The sequence below is a fragment of the Bombina bombina genome, chromosome 3, assembly GCF_027579735.1.
Source record: "Bombina bombina isolate aBomBom1 chromosome 3, aBomBom1.pri, whole genome shotgun sequence".
NCBI classification, from domain to species: Eukaryota; Metazoa; Chordata; class Amphibia; order Anura; family Bombinatoridae; genus Bombina; species Bombina bombina.
Genome location: NC_069501.1, coordinates 1139937589 through 1139954100, shown reverse-complemented (window position 1 = coordinate 1139954100; position 16512 = coordinate 1139937589). Strand labels below are relative to the sequence as shown.

Genomic DNA, 16512 nt, shown 5'->3' with positions numbered 1-16512 from the left:
CCTTTGAGACAGAACCTTCTTGTTCAGGGTCCATTCGAACATCCAAATCTGGTCTCCCTCCAGCTGACGGCTTGGAGATTGAACGCTTGATTCTATCGAAGCGTGGGTTTTCAGATTCTGTGATAGATACTCTGGTTCAGGCCAGAAAACCGGTAACTAGAAAGATTTACCATAAAATATGGAAAAGATATATCTGTTGGTGTGAATCCAAAGGATTCCCGTGGAATAAGATAAAAATTCCTAAGATTCTCTCCTTTCTACAAGAAGGTTTGGAGAAAGGATTATCTGCAAGTTCTCTAAAGGGACAGATCTCTGCTTTATCTGTCTTACTACACAAAAGACTGGCAGCTGTGCCAGATGTTCAAGCATTTGTTCAGGCTCTGGTTAGGATCAAGCCTGTTTACAGACCTTTGACTCCTCCCTGGAGTCTAAATCTAGTTCTTTCAGTTCTTCAAGGGGTTCCGTTTGAACCTTTACATTCCATAGATATTAAGTTACTATCTTGGAAAGTTTTGTTTTTGGTTGCAATTTCTTCTGCTAGAAGAGTTTCAGAGTTATCTGCTCTGCAGTGTTCTCCGCCCTATCTGGTGTTCCATGCAGATAAGGTGGTTTTGCGTACTAAGCCTGGTTTTCTTCCTAAGGTTGTTTCTAACAAAAATATTAACCAGGAGATAGTTGTACCTTCTTTATGTCCGAATCCAGTTTCAAAGAAGGAACGTTTGTTACACAATTTGGACGTAGTCCATGCTCTAAAATTCTATTTAGAGGCTACAAAAGATTTCAGACAAACATCTTCCTTGTTTGTTGTTTATTCTGGTAAAAGGAGAGGTCAAAAAGCGACTTCTACCTCTCTTTCCTTTTGGCTTAAAAGCATCATCCGATTGGCTTATGAGACTGCCGGACGGCAGCCTCCTGAAAGAATCACAGCTCACTCCACTAGGGCTGTGGCTTCCACATGGGCCTTCAAGAACGAGGCTTCTGTTGACCAGATATGTAAGGCAGCGACTTGGTCTTCACTGCACACTTTTGCCAAATTTTACAAATTTGATACTTTTGCTTCTTCGGAGGCTATTTTTGGGAGAAAGGTTTTGCAAGCCGTGGTGCCTTCCGTTTAGGTAACCTGATTTGCTCCCTCCCTTCATCCATGTCCTAAAGCTTTGGTATTGGTTCCCACAAGTAAGGATGACGCCGTGGACCGGACACACCAATGTTGGAGAAAACAGAATTTATGCTTACCTGATAAATTACTTTCTCCAACGGTGTGTCCGGTCCACGGCCCGCCCTGGTTTTTTAATCAGGTCTGATGAATTATTTTCTCTAACTACAGTCACCACGGTACCATATGGTTTCTCCTATATATATTTCCTCCTGTCCGTCGGTCGAATGACTGGGGTGGGCGGAGCCTAGGAGGGACTATATGGCCAGCTTTGCTGGGACTCTTTGCCATTTCCTGTTGGGGAAGAGATATCCCACAAGTAAGTATGACGCCGTGGACCGGACACACCGTTGGAGAAAGTAATTTATCAGGTAAGCATAAATTCTGTTTTATAGTTAGTGTTTAATGTATAGTTAGTGTTTAATGTCCCTTTAATTGCTGATAAATATTATGTGTGTGTGTGTGTGTGTGTGTGTATATGTATATATATATATATATATATATATATATATATATATATATATATATATATATATATAAATATTTTATGTCCCTTTAATTTATCATTGCAGCTATAACAAGAGCCAATGCTACTTTTGTCCTCATTTGCGTTTGTTTTGAATATAAATCAAAATTAATGAATAATTAACTTTTTATACAATTTGTTCACTTTGTGCTTAACCCCAAAAAAGGGTTAAACAAAAGGGTTAAACACACAAATAAGATCCATCCCGGCAATGCCTTACTGGTCAAGGCCTAAATACCAATGACCCAAACAGGGTAGCATATATATGTAGCTGCCAATCACGGGCCATAGCCAGCTCAGGATCTACTGAGCATTGCAACTCCAGATGTGACTTTAACTTTGTGTTTAACCCTCTTGCACAAATACACATTTCTATGACCCTTTAACTACAGCACTATTTTTGTTGTGGCTACTAACTTACAAATTTATCAACTTCTGAGTGCCACCAGGGTTTTTTTCTTCAGTGAAAACATTCTATACTGTATTTAGTATTAAGTATCCTGCTGTGCTTTTCCAAGTAATATTTTTACCATGTAGCTTCTAAAATACCTTTGTCATATTATAGAAGTCCTTTTAATATAATGTATAACAGCATCTTCTCTCTTATCTATTTACTCTGTGCTTTACACCGTCAGTATGAAGGGGTAGGTATAGATTGTGCTCTCTCATTATATTGGTAGATTTGCAGGTTCCCACTGTAGAGTCATCCTTTACTGACCTCTAGCGCTTAATAAGTAGTTTGTAGTTAGTGCTGAGCACTCAATACATTATAAAATATGGTATTACTTTTTATTTGATTAAATGGACATTCATTTTTACTAGTGAGCTAGAATATGCTCTAACCGCCAATCACCATCTGAACTTTAACTATGTGTTTACACCCTTTGGGCATAAAAACCGTTCTCTATGGTCATAGAAAAAGGACATGTTCTTAAAGGGACACTGTACCCAAATTTTTTCTTTTGTAATTCAGAAAGGGCATGCAATTTTAAGCAACTTTTTAATTTACTCCTATTATCAATTTTTCTTCGTTCTCTTGCTATCATTATTTGAAAAAGAAGGCATCTAAGCTTTTTTTTGGTTTCAGTACTCTGGACAGCACTTTTTATTGGTGGATGAATTTATCCACCAATCAGCAAGGACAACCCAGGTTGTTCACCAAAAATGGGCCGGCATCTAAACTTACATTCTTGCATTTCAAATAAAGATACCAAGAGAATGAAGAAAATTTGATGATAGGAGTAAATTAGAAAGTTGCTTAAAATTTCATGCTCAATCTGAATCACGAAAGAAAAATTTTGGGTACAGTGCCCCTTTAAGAAAGAACTAGTCTGTGTATATAGATAGATGTTAAATATATGGAAGATACTACTAAGGCCCTGTGCTCAAACTCATTGTGTATAGATATTAAATCTAGGGAAGTTGAATCACTCAAGGGGCATTATGCTTATTTATTATTTCAGTAATATAGGTACCTTATTTTAAGGTAACACATTATACCAACATCAGTGTATAAATGTATTAGCCAAGATATCCACATATGCTCTGCCTCATTAATAACTTTGAATATTATGGTCTTTATTAGTATAATAAGCTTTACCACCTGGTAAACGGGAGCAAAAGGTGGATTTAAATCAGAAAAGTCGTAGAAACGTATGACCCCTTGATAAGTAGCATTGTGGCAGCTTTTGTTTAGGCTTCAGAAACTCCCTTGGTTAAAGGGACAGTCAACACTAAAATTGTTATTGTTTAAAAAGATAGATAACGCCTTTACTACCCATTCCCCAGCTTTGCACAACCAACATTGATATATTAATATACTTTATAACATTTAAACATCTTAATGTCTGCCTGTTTCTAAGCCACTATAGACAGCCTCTTATCACTTGCTTTTGTATTGTCTTTTCACAACAGGAGACTGCTAGTTCATGTGAGCCATATAGATAACATTGTGCTCACGCCCGTGGCTTGTGGCAGACACTGCACTAATTGGCTAAAATGCAAGTCAATAGATAATAAATAAAAAGTAATGTGATCAGAAGGGCTGTCAGAAAAGGCTTAGATACAAGGTAATCACAGAGGTAAAAAGTATATAAATATAACTGTGTTTGTGCAAAACTGGGGAATGGGTAATAAAGGGATTATCTGTCTATTTAAAACAATAAAACTTCTGGTGTAGACTGTCCCTTTAAGTAGACATTTGTTATTACTAGACAGAAAACATTGGAGTTAAGAAAAAAAGGTAAAAAAAAAGTAATTTCCTATCTACTAGTCGATTGTTGTTGTTTTTTTAATCAGCACTTAAGAAGATTGTTATTTGATTTCAGTGTTAAATCAGGATTCAACACAAATGCATGATAACATTTTTCTTGTTATTTGTGACCAAATTTGTGCCCAACTCACAAATATCTTGTATCTGCACCTATGATGTAATTTTATACATTTCCTGTCTCATTGACTATTTCATTGCTGAGCTATGTCACATATCTTCTGAGTAATATGTTTGTGCACTCATTGCAGTACATTTTCTGTGAGTTAAAGGGACATGAAACCCAAAAATGTTCTTTAATGATTCAGGTAGAGAAAACAATTTTAAACAACTTTACAATTTACTTCTATTATTTAATTTGATTCCCTCTCTTGTTATCCTTTGCTGAAAGCTTTATCTAGGAAAGCTCAGGAGCAGCAGAGAACCTAGGTTCTAGCTGTTGATTGGTAGCTGCATATATATATATATTGATTGTGATTGACTCACCCATAAGTTCAGTTAGAAACCATTAGTGCATTACTGCTACTTCAACAAATGATACCAAGAGAATGAAACGCATTAGATAATAGAAGTAAATTAGAAAGTTGTTTAGCATTGTATTCTCTATCTGAATCATGAAAGAAAAAATGTGGGTTTCATGTCCCTTTAACCACGCTATTCATATGCTGTTGTTTGCTGCAGTACAATTCACGTTACAAAATAACTTTTCTCCAACATAGGTGTGTCCGGTCCACGGCGTCATCCTTACTTGTGGGATATTCTCCTCCCCAACAGGAAATGGCAAAGAGCCCAGCAAAGCTGGTCACATGATCCCTCCTAGGCTCCGCCTTCCCCAGTCATTCTCTTTGCCGTTGTACAGGCAACATCTCCACGGAGATGGCTTAGAGTTTTTTAGTGTTTAACTGTAGTTTTTATTATTCAATCAAGAGTTTGTTATTTTAAAATAGTGCTGGTATGTACTATTTACTCTGAAACAGAAAAGAGATGAAGATTTCTGTTTGTAAGAGGAAAATGATTTTAGCAACCGTTACTAAAATCGATGGCTGTTTCCACACAGGACTGTTGAGAGGAATTAACTTCAGTTGGGGGAAACAGTGAGCAGACTTTTGCTGCTTGAGGTATGACACATTTCTAACAAGACGATGTAATGCTGGAAGCTGTCATTTTCCCTATGGGATCCGGTAAGCCATTTTTTATTACATAAAGAAAAAAAGGGCTTCACAAGGGCTTTTAAGACTGTAGACATTTTCTGGGCTAAAACGATTTATATATAAGCATATTTTATACCCCATAGCCTTGAGGAATTATTTTAATCTTGGGAACTATGTAAAATAACCGGCAGGCACTGTATTGGACACCTTATTCTCTAGGGGCTTTCCCTAATCATAGGCAGAGTCTCATTTTCGCGCCTCTATTGCGCACTTGTTTTTGGGAAGCATGACATGCAGATGCATGTGTGAGGAGCTCTGATACATAGAAAAGACTTTCTGAAGGCGTCATTTGGTATCGTATTCCCCTTTGGGCTTGGTTGGGTCTCAGCAAAGCAGATACCAGGGACTGTAAAGGGGTTAAATATAAAAACGGCTCCGGTTCCGTTATTTTAAGGGTTAAAGTTTCCAAATTTGGTGTGCAATACTCTTAAGGCTTTAAGACACTGTGGTGAAATTTTGAACAATTCCTTCATACTTTTTCACATTTGCAGTAATAAAGTGTGTTCAGTTTAAAATTTAAAGTGACAGTAACGGTTTTATTTTAAAACGTTTTTTGTACTTTGTTATCAAGTTTATGCCTGTTTAACATGTCTGAACTACCAGATAGACTGTGTTCTGTATGTGGAGAAGCCAAGGTTCCTTCTCATTTAAATAGATGTGATTTATGTGACACAAAATTTAGAGAAAATGATGCCCAAGATGATTCCTCAAGTGAGGGGAGTAAGCATGGTACTGCATCATCCCCTCCTTCGTCTACGCCAGTCTTGCCCACACAGGAGGCCCCTAGTACATCTAGTGCGCCAATACTCCTTACTATGCAACAATTAACGGCTGTAATGGATAATTCTATCAAAAACATTTTAGCCAAAATGCCCACTTATCAGCGAAAGCGCGACTGCTCTGTTTTAGAAAATACTGAAGAGCATGAGGACGCTGATGATATTGGTTCTGAAGTGCCCCTACACCAGTCTGAGGGGGCCAGGGAGGTTTTGTCTGAGGGAGAAATTTCAGATTCAGGGAAAATTTCTCAACAAGCTGAACCTGATGTGATTACATTTAAATTTAAATTGGAACATCTCCGCGCTCTGCTTAGGAGGTGTTATCTACTCTGGATGATTGTGAGAATTTGGTCATTCCAGAGAAATTATGTAAAATGGACAAGTTCCTAGAGGTCCCGGGGCCCCCCGAAGCTTTTCCTATACCCAAGCGGGTGGCGGACATTGTAAATAAAGAATGGGAAAGGCCCGGTATACCTTTCGTCCCTCCCCCCATATTTAAAAAATTGTTTCCTATGGTCGACCCCAGAAAGGACTTATGGCAGACAGTCCCCAAGGTCGAGGGGGCGGTTTCTACTCTAAACAAACGCACCACTATACCCATAGAAGATAGTTGTGCTTTCAAAGATCCTATGGATAAAAAATTAGAAGGTTTGCTTAAAAAGATGTTTGTTCAGCAAGGTTACCTTCTACAACCAATTTCATGCATTGTTCCTGTCACTACAGCAGCGTGTTTCTGGTTCGATGAACTAGAAAAGGCGCTCAATAATAATTCTTCTTCTTATGAGGAGATTATGGACAGAATTCATGCTCTCAAATTGGCTAATTCTTTCACCCTAGACGCCACTTTGCAATTGGCTAGGTTAGCGGCGAAAAATTCTGGTTTTGCTATTGTGGCGCGCAGAGCGCTTTGGCTAAAATCTTGGTCAGCGGATGCGTCTTCCAAGAACAAATTGCTTAACATTCCTTTCAAGGGGAAAACGCTGTTTGGCCCTGACTTGAAAGAGATTATCTCTGATATCACTGGGGGCAAGGGCCACGCCCTTCCTCAGGATAGGTCTTTCAAAGCCAAAAATAAACCTAATTTTCGTCCCTTTCGCAGAAACGGACCAGCCCCAAGTGCTACGTCCTCTAAGCAAGAGGGTAATACTTCTCAAGCCAAGCCAGCCTGGAGGCCAATGCAAGGCTGGAACAAAGGAAAGCAGGCCAAGAAACCTGCCACTGCTACCAAGACAGCATGAGATGTTGGCCCCTGATCCGGGACCGGATCTGGTGGGGGGCAGACTCTCTCTCTTCGCTCAGGCTTGGGCAAGAGATGTTCTGGATCCTTGGGCACTAGAAATAGTCTCCCAAGGTTATCTTCTGGAATTCAAGGGGCTTCCCCCAAGGGGGAGGTTCCACAGGTCTCAATTGTCTTCAGACCACATAAAAAAACAGGCATTCTTACATTGTGTAGAAGACCTGTTAAAAATGGGAGTGATTCATCCTGTTCCATTAGGAGAACAAGGGATGGGGTTCTACTCCAATCTGTTCGTAGTTCCCAAAAAAGAGGGAACATTCAGACCAATCTTAGATCTCAAGATCCTAAACAAGTTTCTCAAGGTTCCATCGTTCAAAATGGAAACCATTCGAACAATTCTTCCTTCCATCCAGGAAGGTCAATTCATGACCACGGTGGATTTAAAGGATGCGTATCTACATATTCCTATCCACAAGGAACATCATCGGTTCCTAAGGTTCGCATTCCTGGACAAGCATTACCAGTTTGTGGCACTTCCGTTCGGATTAGCCACTGCTCCAAGAATTTTCACAAAGGTACTAGGGTCCCTTCTAGCGGTGCTAAGACCAAGGGGCATTGCAGTAGTACCTTACTTGGACGACATTCTGATTCAAGCGTCGTCCCTTCCACAAGCAAAGGCTCACACGGACATTGTCCTGGCCTTTCTCAGATCTCACGGGTGGAAAGTGAACGTAGAAAAAAGTTCGCTATCTCCGTCAACAAGGGTTCCCTTCTTGGGAACAATAATAGACTCCTTAGAAATGAGGATTTTTCTGACAGAGGCCAGAAAATCAAAACTTCTAAACTCTTGTCAAATACTTCATTCTGTTCCTCTTCCTTCCATAGCGCAGTGCATGGAAGTAATAGGTTTGATGGTAGCGGCAATGGACATAGTTCCTTTTGCGCGAATTCATCTAAGACCATTACAACTGTGCATGCTCGGTCAGTGGAATGGGGACTATACAGACTTGTCTCCGACGATACAAGTAGATCAGAGGACCAGAGATTCACTCCGTTGGTGGCTGTCCCTGGACAACCTGTCACAGGGGATGAGCTTCCGCAGACCAGAGTGGGTCATTGTCACGACCGACGCCAGTCTGGTGGGCTGGGGCGCGGTCTGGGGACCCCTGAAAGCTCAGGGTCTTTGGTCTCGGGAAGAATCTCTTCTCCCGATAAATATTCTGGAACTGAGAGCGATATTCAATGCTCTCAAGGCTTGGCCTCAGCTAGCAAAGGCCAAGTTCATACGGTTTCAATCAGACAACATGACGACTGTTGCGTACATCAACCATCAGGGGGGAACAAGGAGTTCCCTGGCGATGGAAGAAGTGACCAAAATCATCCAATGGGCGGAGACTCACTCCTGCCATTTGTCTGCAATCCACATCCCAGGAGTGGAAAATTGGGAAGCGGATTTTCTGAGTCGTCAGACATTTCATCCGGGGGAGTGGGAACTCCATCCGGAAATCTTTGCCCAAATTACTTAATTGTGGGGCATTCCAGACATGGATCTGATGGCCTCTCGTCAGAACTTCAAGGTTCCTTGCTACGGGTCCAGATCCAGGGATCCCAAGGCGACTCTAGTAGATGCACTAGTAGCACCTTGGACCTTCAAACTAGCTTATGTATTCCCGCCGTTTCCTCTCATCCCCAGGCTGGTAGCCAGGATCAATCAGGAGAGGGCATCGGTGATCTTGATAGCTCCTGCGTGGCCACGCAGGACTTGGTATGCAGACCTGGTGAATATGTCATCGGCTCCACCATGGAAGCTACCTTTGAGACGAGACCTTCTTGTTCAAGGTCCGTTCGAACATCCGAATCTGGTCTCACTCCAACTGACTGCTTGGAGATTGAACGCTTGATCTTATCAAAGCGAGGGTTCTCAGATTCTGTCATTGATACTCTTGTTCAGGCCAGAAAGCCTGTAACTAGAAAAATCTACCACAAAATATGGAAAAAATATATCTGTTGGTGTGAATCTAAAGGATTCCCTTGGGACAAGGTAAAAATTCCTAAGATTCTATCCTTTCTTCAAGAAGGTTTGGAGAAAGGATTATCTGCAAGTTCTTTGAAGGGACAGATTTCTGCCTTGTCTGTGTTACTTCACAAAAAGCTGGCAGCTGTGCCAGATGTTCAAGCCTTTGTTCAGGCTCTGGTTAGAATCAAGCCTGTTTACAAACCTTTGACTCCTCCTTGGAGTCTCAATTTAGTTCTTTCAGTTCTTCAGGGGGTTCCGTTTGAACCCTTGCATTCCGTTGATATTAAGTTATTATCTTGGAAAGTTTTGTTTCTGGTTGCAATTTCTTCTGCTAGAAGAGTTTCAGAATTATCTGCTCTGCAGTGTTCTCCCCCTTATCTGGTGTTCCATGCAGATAAGGTGGTTTTACGTACTAAACCTGGTTTTCTTCCGAAAGTTGTTTCTAACAAAAACATTAACCAGGAGATAGTAGTGCCTTCTTTGTGTCCGAATCCAGTTTCAAAGAAGGAACGTTTGTTGCACAATTTGGATGTAGTTCGTGCTCTAAAATTCTATTTAGATGCTACAAAGGATTTTAGACAAACATCTTCTTTGTTTGTTGTTTATTCTGGTAAAAGGAGAGGTCAAAAAGCAACTTCTACCTCTCTCTCTTTTTGGATTAAAAGCATCATCAGATTGGCTTACGAGACTGCCGGACGGCAGCCTCCTGAAAGAATCACAGCTCATTCCACTAGGGCTGTGGCTTCCACATGGGCCTTCAAGAACGAGGCTTCTGTTGATCAGATATGTAAGGCAGCGACTTGGTCTTCACTGCACACTTTTACTAAATTTTACAAATTTGATACTTTTGCTTCTTCTGAGGCTATTTTTGGGAGAAAGGTTTTGCAAGCCGTGGTGCCTTCCATCTAGGTGACCTGATTTGCTCCCTCCCTTCATCCGTGTCCTAAAGCTTTGGTATTGGTTCCCACAAGTAAGGATGACGCCGTGGACCGGACACACCTATGTTGGAGAAAACAGAATTTATGTTTACCTGATAAATTACTTTCCCCAACGGTGTGTCCGGCCCACGGCCCGCCCTGGTTTTTTAATCAGGTCTGATAATTTATTTTCTTTAACTACAGTCACCACGGTATCATATGATTTCTCCTATGCAAATATTCCTCCTTTACGTCGGTCGAATGACTGGGGAAGGCGGAGCCTAGGAGGGATCATGTGACCAGCTTTGCTGGGCTCTTTGTCATTTCCTGTTGTGGAGGAGAATATCCCACAAGTAAGGATGACGCCGTGGACCGGACACACCGTTGGAGAAAGTAATTTATCAGGTAAACATAAATTCTGGTTTTTTGCAGATTTACCTTAAAAATGGCACAAAGTCATCATACGGAATGCAACAAAAAAATCTTTGTGCTGCAGGACCACACATTTAAAGTGAAGGTCAATTTCGATGAATTAGTGCCCGTTTTTTTAATAATCCTTTTAAAAACAAGGGCCCTTTAATTCATCATCATTGACATTTCACTTGTTTTCTTCAAAAAACGTACCTTTTAATTCTGACAGCCGCTGCAGCGCTTCCTCCGCCCATCGCAAGCCGTCTTCGCAGGTCCATAATGACGAATCCGGCTTCCTCCAATCACGGCGTTGCCTCAGGCCATGATTCCCCCAGGGGAGAAGCCGTGATTGGAGGAAGCCGGATTCGTCATTTCTGATGTATGAAGAGGCTTCCGACGGCCGGGGGAATCACTGGAGCGGCTGTCGGGATTAAAAGGTAAGTTTTTGAAGAAAACAAGTGAAATGTCAATTTTGATGAATTAAAGTGCCCTTGTTTTTAATAGGATTATTAAAAAACAGGGACTCATTCATCAAAATTGACCTTCACTTTAAGTGAAGAGGATTCAAATAGGGAACCTTACAGTGTGGGTGTGACAGAAGATGACCCCCCCCCCCCCTACCGATTATAGCTCCATAAAAGTACCTAATCCTGTCAGGTGCCATCTGTGCCATGTTAATCACATGATGGTCACTGGCCATGAGACCCCTCTTTTGAGAGGGACCTTATTTACTTTTACAGATCTGTTCTGTTGTAATATATAACTTCAGCAACGTGGGATAATGCCCTGATAAGAAACTATTGCTGATTAATATATTTTGTGTTATAATAATGGATTTTTACACGGCACATAGATAAGATTGTATAAAACTTGTACAAAATATCAACTAATTCTGGACGTTAAAGTAACAGTAACGTCATAATTAGACATTCACAATTAAGATAGAGCTTACAATTTTAAACAACTTTCCAATTTACTTCTATTATTTAATTTGCTTCCTTCTCTTGTTATCATTTGCTGAAAGGTTTATCTAGGAAAGCTCAGGAGCAGCAAAGAACCTAGGTTCTAGCTGCTGATTGGTGGCTGCATATATATACTGATTGTCATTGGCTCATCTATGTGTTCAGTTAGAAACCAGTAGTGCATTGCTGCTCCTTCAACAAATGATACCAAGAGAATGAAGAAAATGTGATAATGGAAGTAAACTTGAAAGTTGTTTAAAATTGTATGTTCTACCTAAATCATGAAAGAACATTTTCGAGTTTCATGTCCCAAAATCATTCAAGAAACTGATGCCTCAGACTTGAATATAACTGGGTTGATCTCATACACAGTGAGTGAAAACATAAGGATATTTCTGAACTAAGGAAGAGTGGGATAGTATTCGTAAAGCAAGAATAGAAAGACTGTTTGCTGACTACAAAAAGCAGCAAAAGGCAGTGTTACTATGTACTGACTGGAAGGGTACCGAAAACACATGCCACGTGTACCGTTTTTTGTTTTTTTTAATCAGTGAAATACAGCAAATAAATAGTTAATTTGCATTAAAATTTGCAGCAATATGTTGATTTTATATTCGATCACTGCCGAGGGTCTGTTAACGTTTTTCACTTAGAAAATTAACAAATGATGTGATTTGGTCAGGGGTGCCAAAACTTTGGCAAACTGTCATGAAGAGGTTGGTTTCTGAATGTGTTACACATTAGTAAAAAGTTTTAGGCTATATCTTAGAAATTGATGACAAGTATTTCTTGATAAATATTTCTCTAGATGTCTCCTTTTTAGTTAGGTTCATGAACAGGCAATCCAATTCACGTTCAATTTGTGGATGTTTTTTATATTCTATTTAAATGGATAGCAGAGTCATTGTTAATATCCATAGTTTATAAGCAATTAAATACAAGATTGCAAATACCCTGCATGCAGGAAAATATGTTTTCAAAGCATTTAAAACTGTCACTCTCTTTGCTAAATATGCATGGTTTTGCAGTCCAGGGGCACACCCCTTAATGTAAAACTGCTCAACATAATTTTTGTATCTCCTTTGCTACAGCAATATAGAAACATATAGAAACAAACTCCTGCTATGATCAAGCAATCTGTTGTGTAGCATTTTAAAAGGTGAGGGTTCAGAATCCTGCGCTATCCACTCAAACCTCCCTGTGAGCAGCGAAAAAAAGTTGGCAAAACGAACAATGAAAATACATTTCAATGTTTACTACTCATTATTAAGCATTTATGGAAAATTCAATTTTGAGTTTGATGCCTCTTTAAAATATATACTTTGTTTTCAGGCCGTAGAGACCTTAAAAATGTTTGAGAAAAAGGACAGCAGAGTGAAAAGTGCAGCTGCGACCAACCTATCATTCCTTTTTTTCTTGGTAAGTGCACCTTTTGTATGCCTTGCAGTTTTTTTGTGTCTGAAGTTTATGGTAACTGTACATGATTGTCACATTTGGGCTTCCTTACCCTCCATGGAACTTTTAGAAATTAGAGTTACAGACAGTTGACAGATTACTAAGCCAGGGGAAGGCAGAAAACAACATGGGCTCACTCAGTTTTATAAGAGAGATTAAAATCAGCTATAAAGTATCTGAATTATTGAAACCCAATGACTTCAAAAGCTTTTAACATAGGAAAATCTTCTCAAAAGTTTTTTTTGTTTTTTTCTTTTGTGTTTTTTTTTTTAAGCACTCAAATTAAAAAAACAAAACAAAATGTTATTTACTTGCATTTGTGTTGCCACAATTGTAAGGCCCTGTGTGCATGGAGAGAGCTTTAGAAGAAAAAAACATACACACTAAAGAACTGAGTTGGCGAAATATAATAAGTTAAAGAGTCGCCAGCCTGTAAATTACAACAGGAATATCATAACATGTTTAACTGAAACATGAGAGCTTTTATTTATTTTAAACAGGTTTTTAATGGAGTATTTACGGATTTACTTTTCATTCTTATATAATGTTTGTGTATGTATGCGTGTGTATATATACTGTATGTGTGTGTGTGTGTATATATATATATATATATATATATATATATATATATATATATATATATATATATATATATATATATCCATTACTTGTGGGATATTCTCCTTCCCAACAGGGAGCTGCAAGATGATCACCCACAGCAGAGCTGTCTATATAGCTCCTACCCTAACTGCCACTCTCCAGTCATTCTCTTGCAGCTCTCGACAAGGGTAGTTGCTAGAGAGATGTGGTGCATTAATGTAGTTTATCTTCAATCAAAAGTTTATTATTTTCAAATGGTACCGGAGTTGTACTATTTTAGCCTCAGGCAGAAAGTTGAAGAAGAGTCTGCCTGAGGTTTTTGATGATCTTAGCAGTTTGTAACTAAGATCCACTGCTGTTCTCACACATAACTGAAGAGATGAGTAACTTCAGCTGGGGGAATAGCGTGCAGGGCTACCTGCTCTGAGGTATGTGCAGTTTTAAATTTTTCTAGAGAGAGGATAAGCTAGAAAATGCTGACAGTACCTGTTTTATTTAAGGTAAGCCTGATTACAGTGATTTAATAACGACTGGTATCATGCTTGCTGTAAAGGGTAATATTTTTGTTATTTACTCTCATTACTGAATAGATATAACGTTTGCTTGATGTATATAAACGTTTATTACAGATGGTGATAAAACTTTATTCTGGGGCCCAGTTTTTCCACATGGCTGACTAGATTTTGCCTAGGGATAGTTTTTTAAGGCCCTCTCACTGTGAGTACAGGTTGGGAGGGGCCTAATTTCAGGCCTAAATCATGCAGTTGTTTTTGCAGCTTGAGACTTCCAGCTTCCCTGAAGGAGTCCCCTGAACATATAGGACCTCTCTAAAGGGTTTTTTTGCCTTCCAAAGTCGTTGTATGGGCAGGTAGGAGCCACAGTAGAGCTGTGGCAGTTGGTTGTGACTGTTTAAAAACGTTTATATCGTTTTTTTGATCCGGTTTTGAAACTAAGGGGTTAATCATCCATTTGCAAGTGGGTGCAATGCTATTTAAGTCTATTATACACACTGTAAAAATTTCGTAAAATTTACTGCTTTTTTCACTGTTTTGCAGTTTCTGTGATTGTTTTTTTCTCTTAAAGGCACAGTACCGTTTTTATTTTTTGCTTGTTCACAGTTATTAAAGTGTTTTCCAAGCTTGCTGGTCTCATTACTAGTCTGTTAAACATGTCTGACATAGAGGAAACTCATTGTTCATTATGTTTAGAAGCCATTGTGGAACCCCCTCTTAGAATGTGTACCACATGCACTGATCTTACTATAAGTTATAAAGATCATATTCTGGCTTTAAAAGATTTATCACCAGAGGAAACTGACAAGGGGGAAGTTATGCCGACTAACTCTCCCCACGTGTCAGAACCTATGACTCCCGCTCAAGGGACGCCCGCTCTAGAGGCGCCAAGTACATCTAGCGCGCCCATAGCGTTTACCTTACAAGACATGGCGGCAGTTATGGATCATACCCTTACAGCAGTATTGTCCAAACTACCAGGGTTACAAGGAAAGCGAGACAGCTCTGGGACTAGGAAAAATACAGAGCTTTAGTAGCTATGTCTGATATCCCTTCACAATATGCAGAAGCTGAGGAAGGAGAGCTTCTATCTGTGGGTCATTTTTCTGACTCAGGGAAGATAATTCAACCTGATTCTGATATGTCTACATTTAAATTTAAGCTTGAACACCTCCGCATGTTGCTCAGGGAGGTTTTAGCTGCTCTGAATGACTGTGACACCATTATGGTCCCAGAGAAATTGTGTAGATTGGATAAATACACTGATGTTTTTCCAATACCTAAGAGGTTTTCAGAAATTATTACTAAGGAATGGGATAGACCAGGTGTACCGTTCTCTCCCCCTCCTGTTTTTAAAAAAGATGTTTCCCATAGATGCCGCTACACGGGACTTATGGCAAACGGTCCCTAAGGTGGAGGGAGCAGTCTCTACCCTAGCTAAGCATACAACTATCCCCGTCGAGGACAGTTGTGCTTTCCTAGATCCAATGGATAAAAAGTTAGAGGGTTACCTTAAGAAAATGTTTATTCAACAGGGTTTTATTCTCCAGCCTCTTGCATGCATTGCCCCTGTCACTGCTGCTGCGGCTTTCTGGTTTGAGTCTCTGGAAGAGGCTCTACAGGTAGAAACCCCATTGAATGATATACTTGACAAGCTTAAAGCTCTTAAGCTAGCCAATTCATTTGTTTCTGACGCCGTTGTTCATTTAACCAAACTAACGGCTAAGAACTCAGGTTTTGCTATACAGGCGTGTAGGGCGCTATGGCTTAAATCCTGGTTAGTTGACGTTACTTCAAAGTCTAAGCTTCTCAACATTCCCTTCAAGATTCACTCTTGCCACCTATCAGCTATCCATATCCCAGGTGTAGAGAACTGGGAGGCGGATTTTCTAAGTCGACAGACTTTTCATCCGGGGGAGTGGGAACTCCATCCGGAGGTGTTTGCACAATTGGTTCATCGTTGGGGCGAACCAGAACTGGATCTCATGGCGTCTCGTCAGAACCCCAAGCTTCCTTGTTACGGATCCAGGTCCAGGGATCCCAAGGCAGCACTGATAGATGCTCTAGCAGTGCCTTGGTCCTTCAACCTGGCTTATGTGTTTCCACCGTTTCCTCTGCTCCCTCGTCTGATTGCCTAGATCAAGCAGGAGAGAGCTTCGGTGATTTTGATAGCACCTGGGTGGCCACGCAGGACTTGGTATGCAGATCTGGTGGACATGTCATCCTTTCCACCATGGACTCTACCGCTGAGACAGGACCTTCTACTTCAGGGTCCTTTCAACCATCCAAATCTAATTTCTCTGCGTCTGACTGGTTGGAGATTGAACACTTGATTTTATCAAAGCGTGGTTTCTCCGAGTTGGTAATTGATACCTTAATACAGGCGCGAAAGCCTGTCACCAGGAAAATCTATCATAAGATATGGTGTAAATACCTTCATTGGTGTGAATCCAAGGGTTA

The 16512-nt window shown here is 40.1% G+C and overlaps 1 protein-coding gene across 1 annotated transcript in view; it reads left to right on the top strand.

The window, feature by feature from the left end:
• The window catches only part of IFT88 (intraflagellar transport 88), a 192339-nt gene that overhangs the window by 63676 nt on the left and 112151 nt on the right, over window positions 1–16512 (top strand). Inside the window, exon 15 of the mRNA XM_053708525.1 lies at window positions 12818–12904. Coding sequence (XP_053564500.1) covers window positions 12818–12904 — 87 coding nt within the window. The remainder of the gene's footprint in view (window positions 1–12817; window positions 12905–16512) is intronic.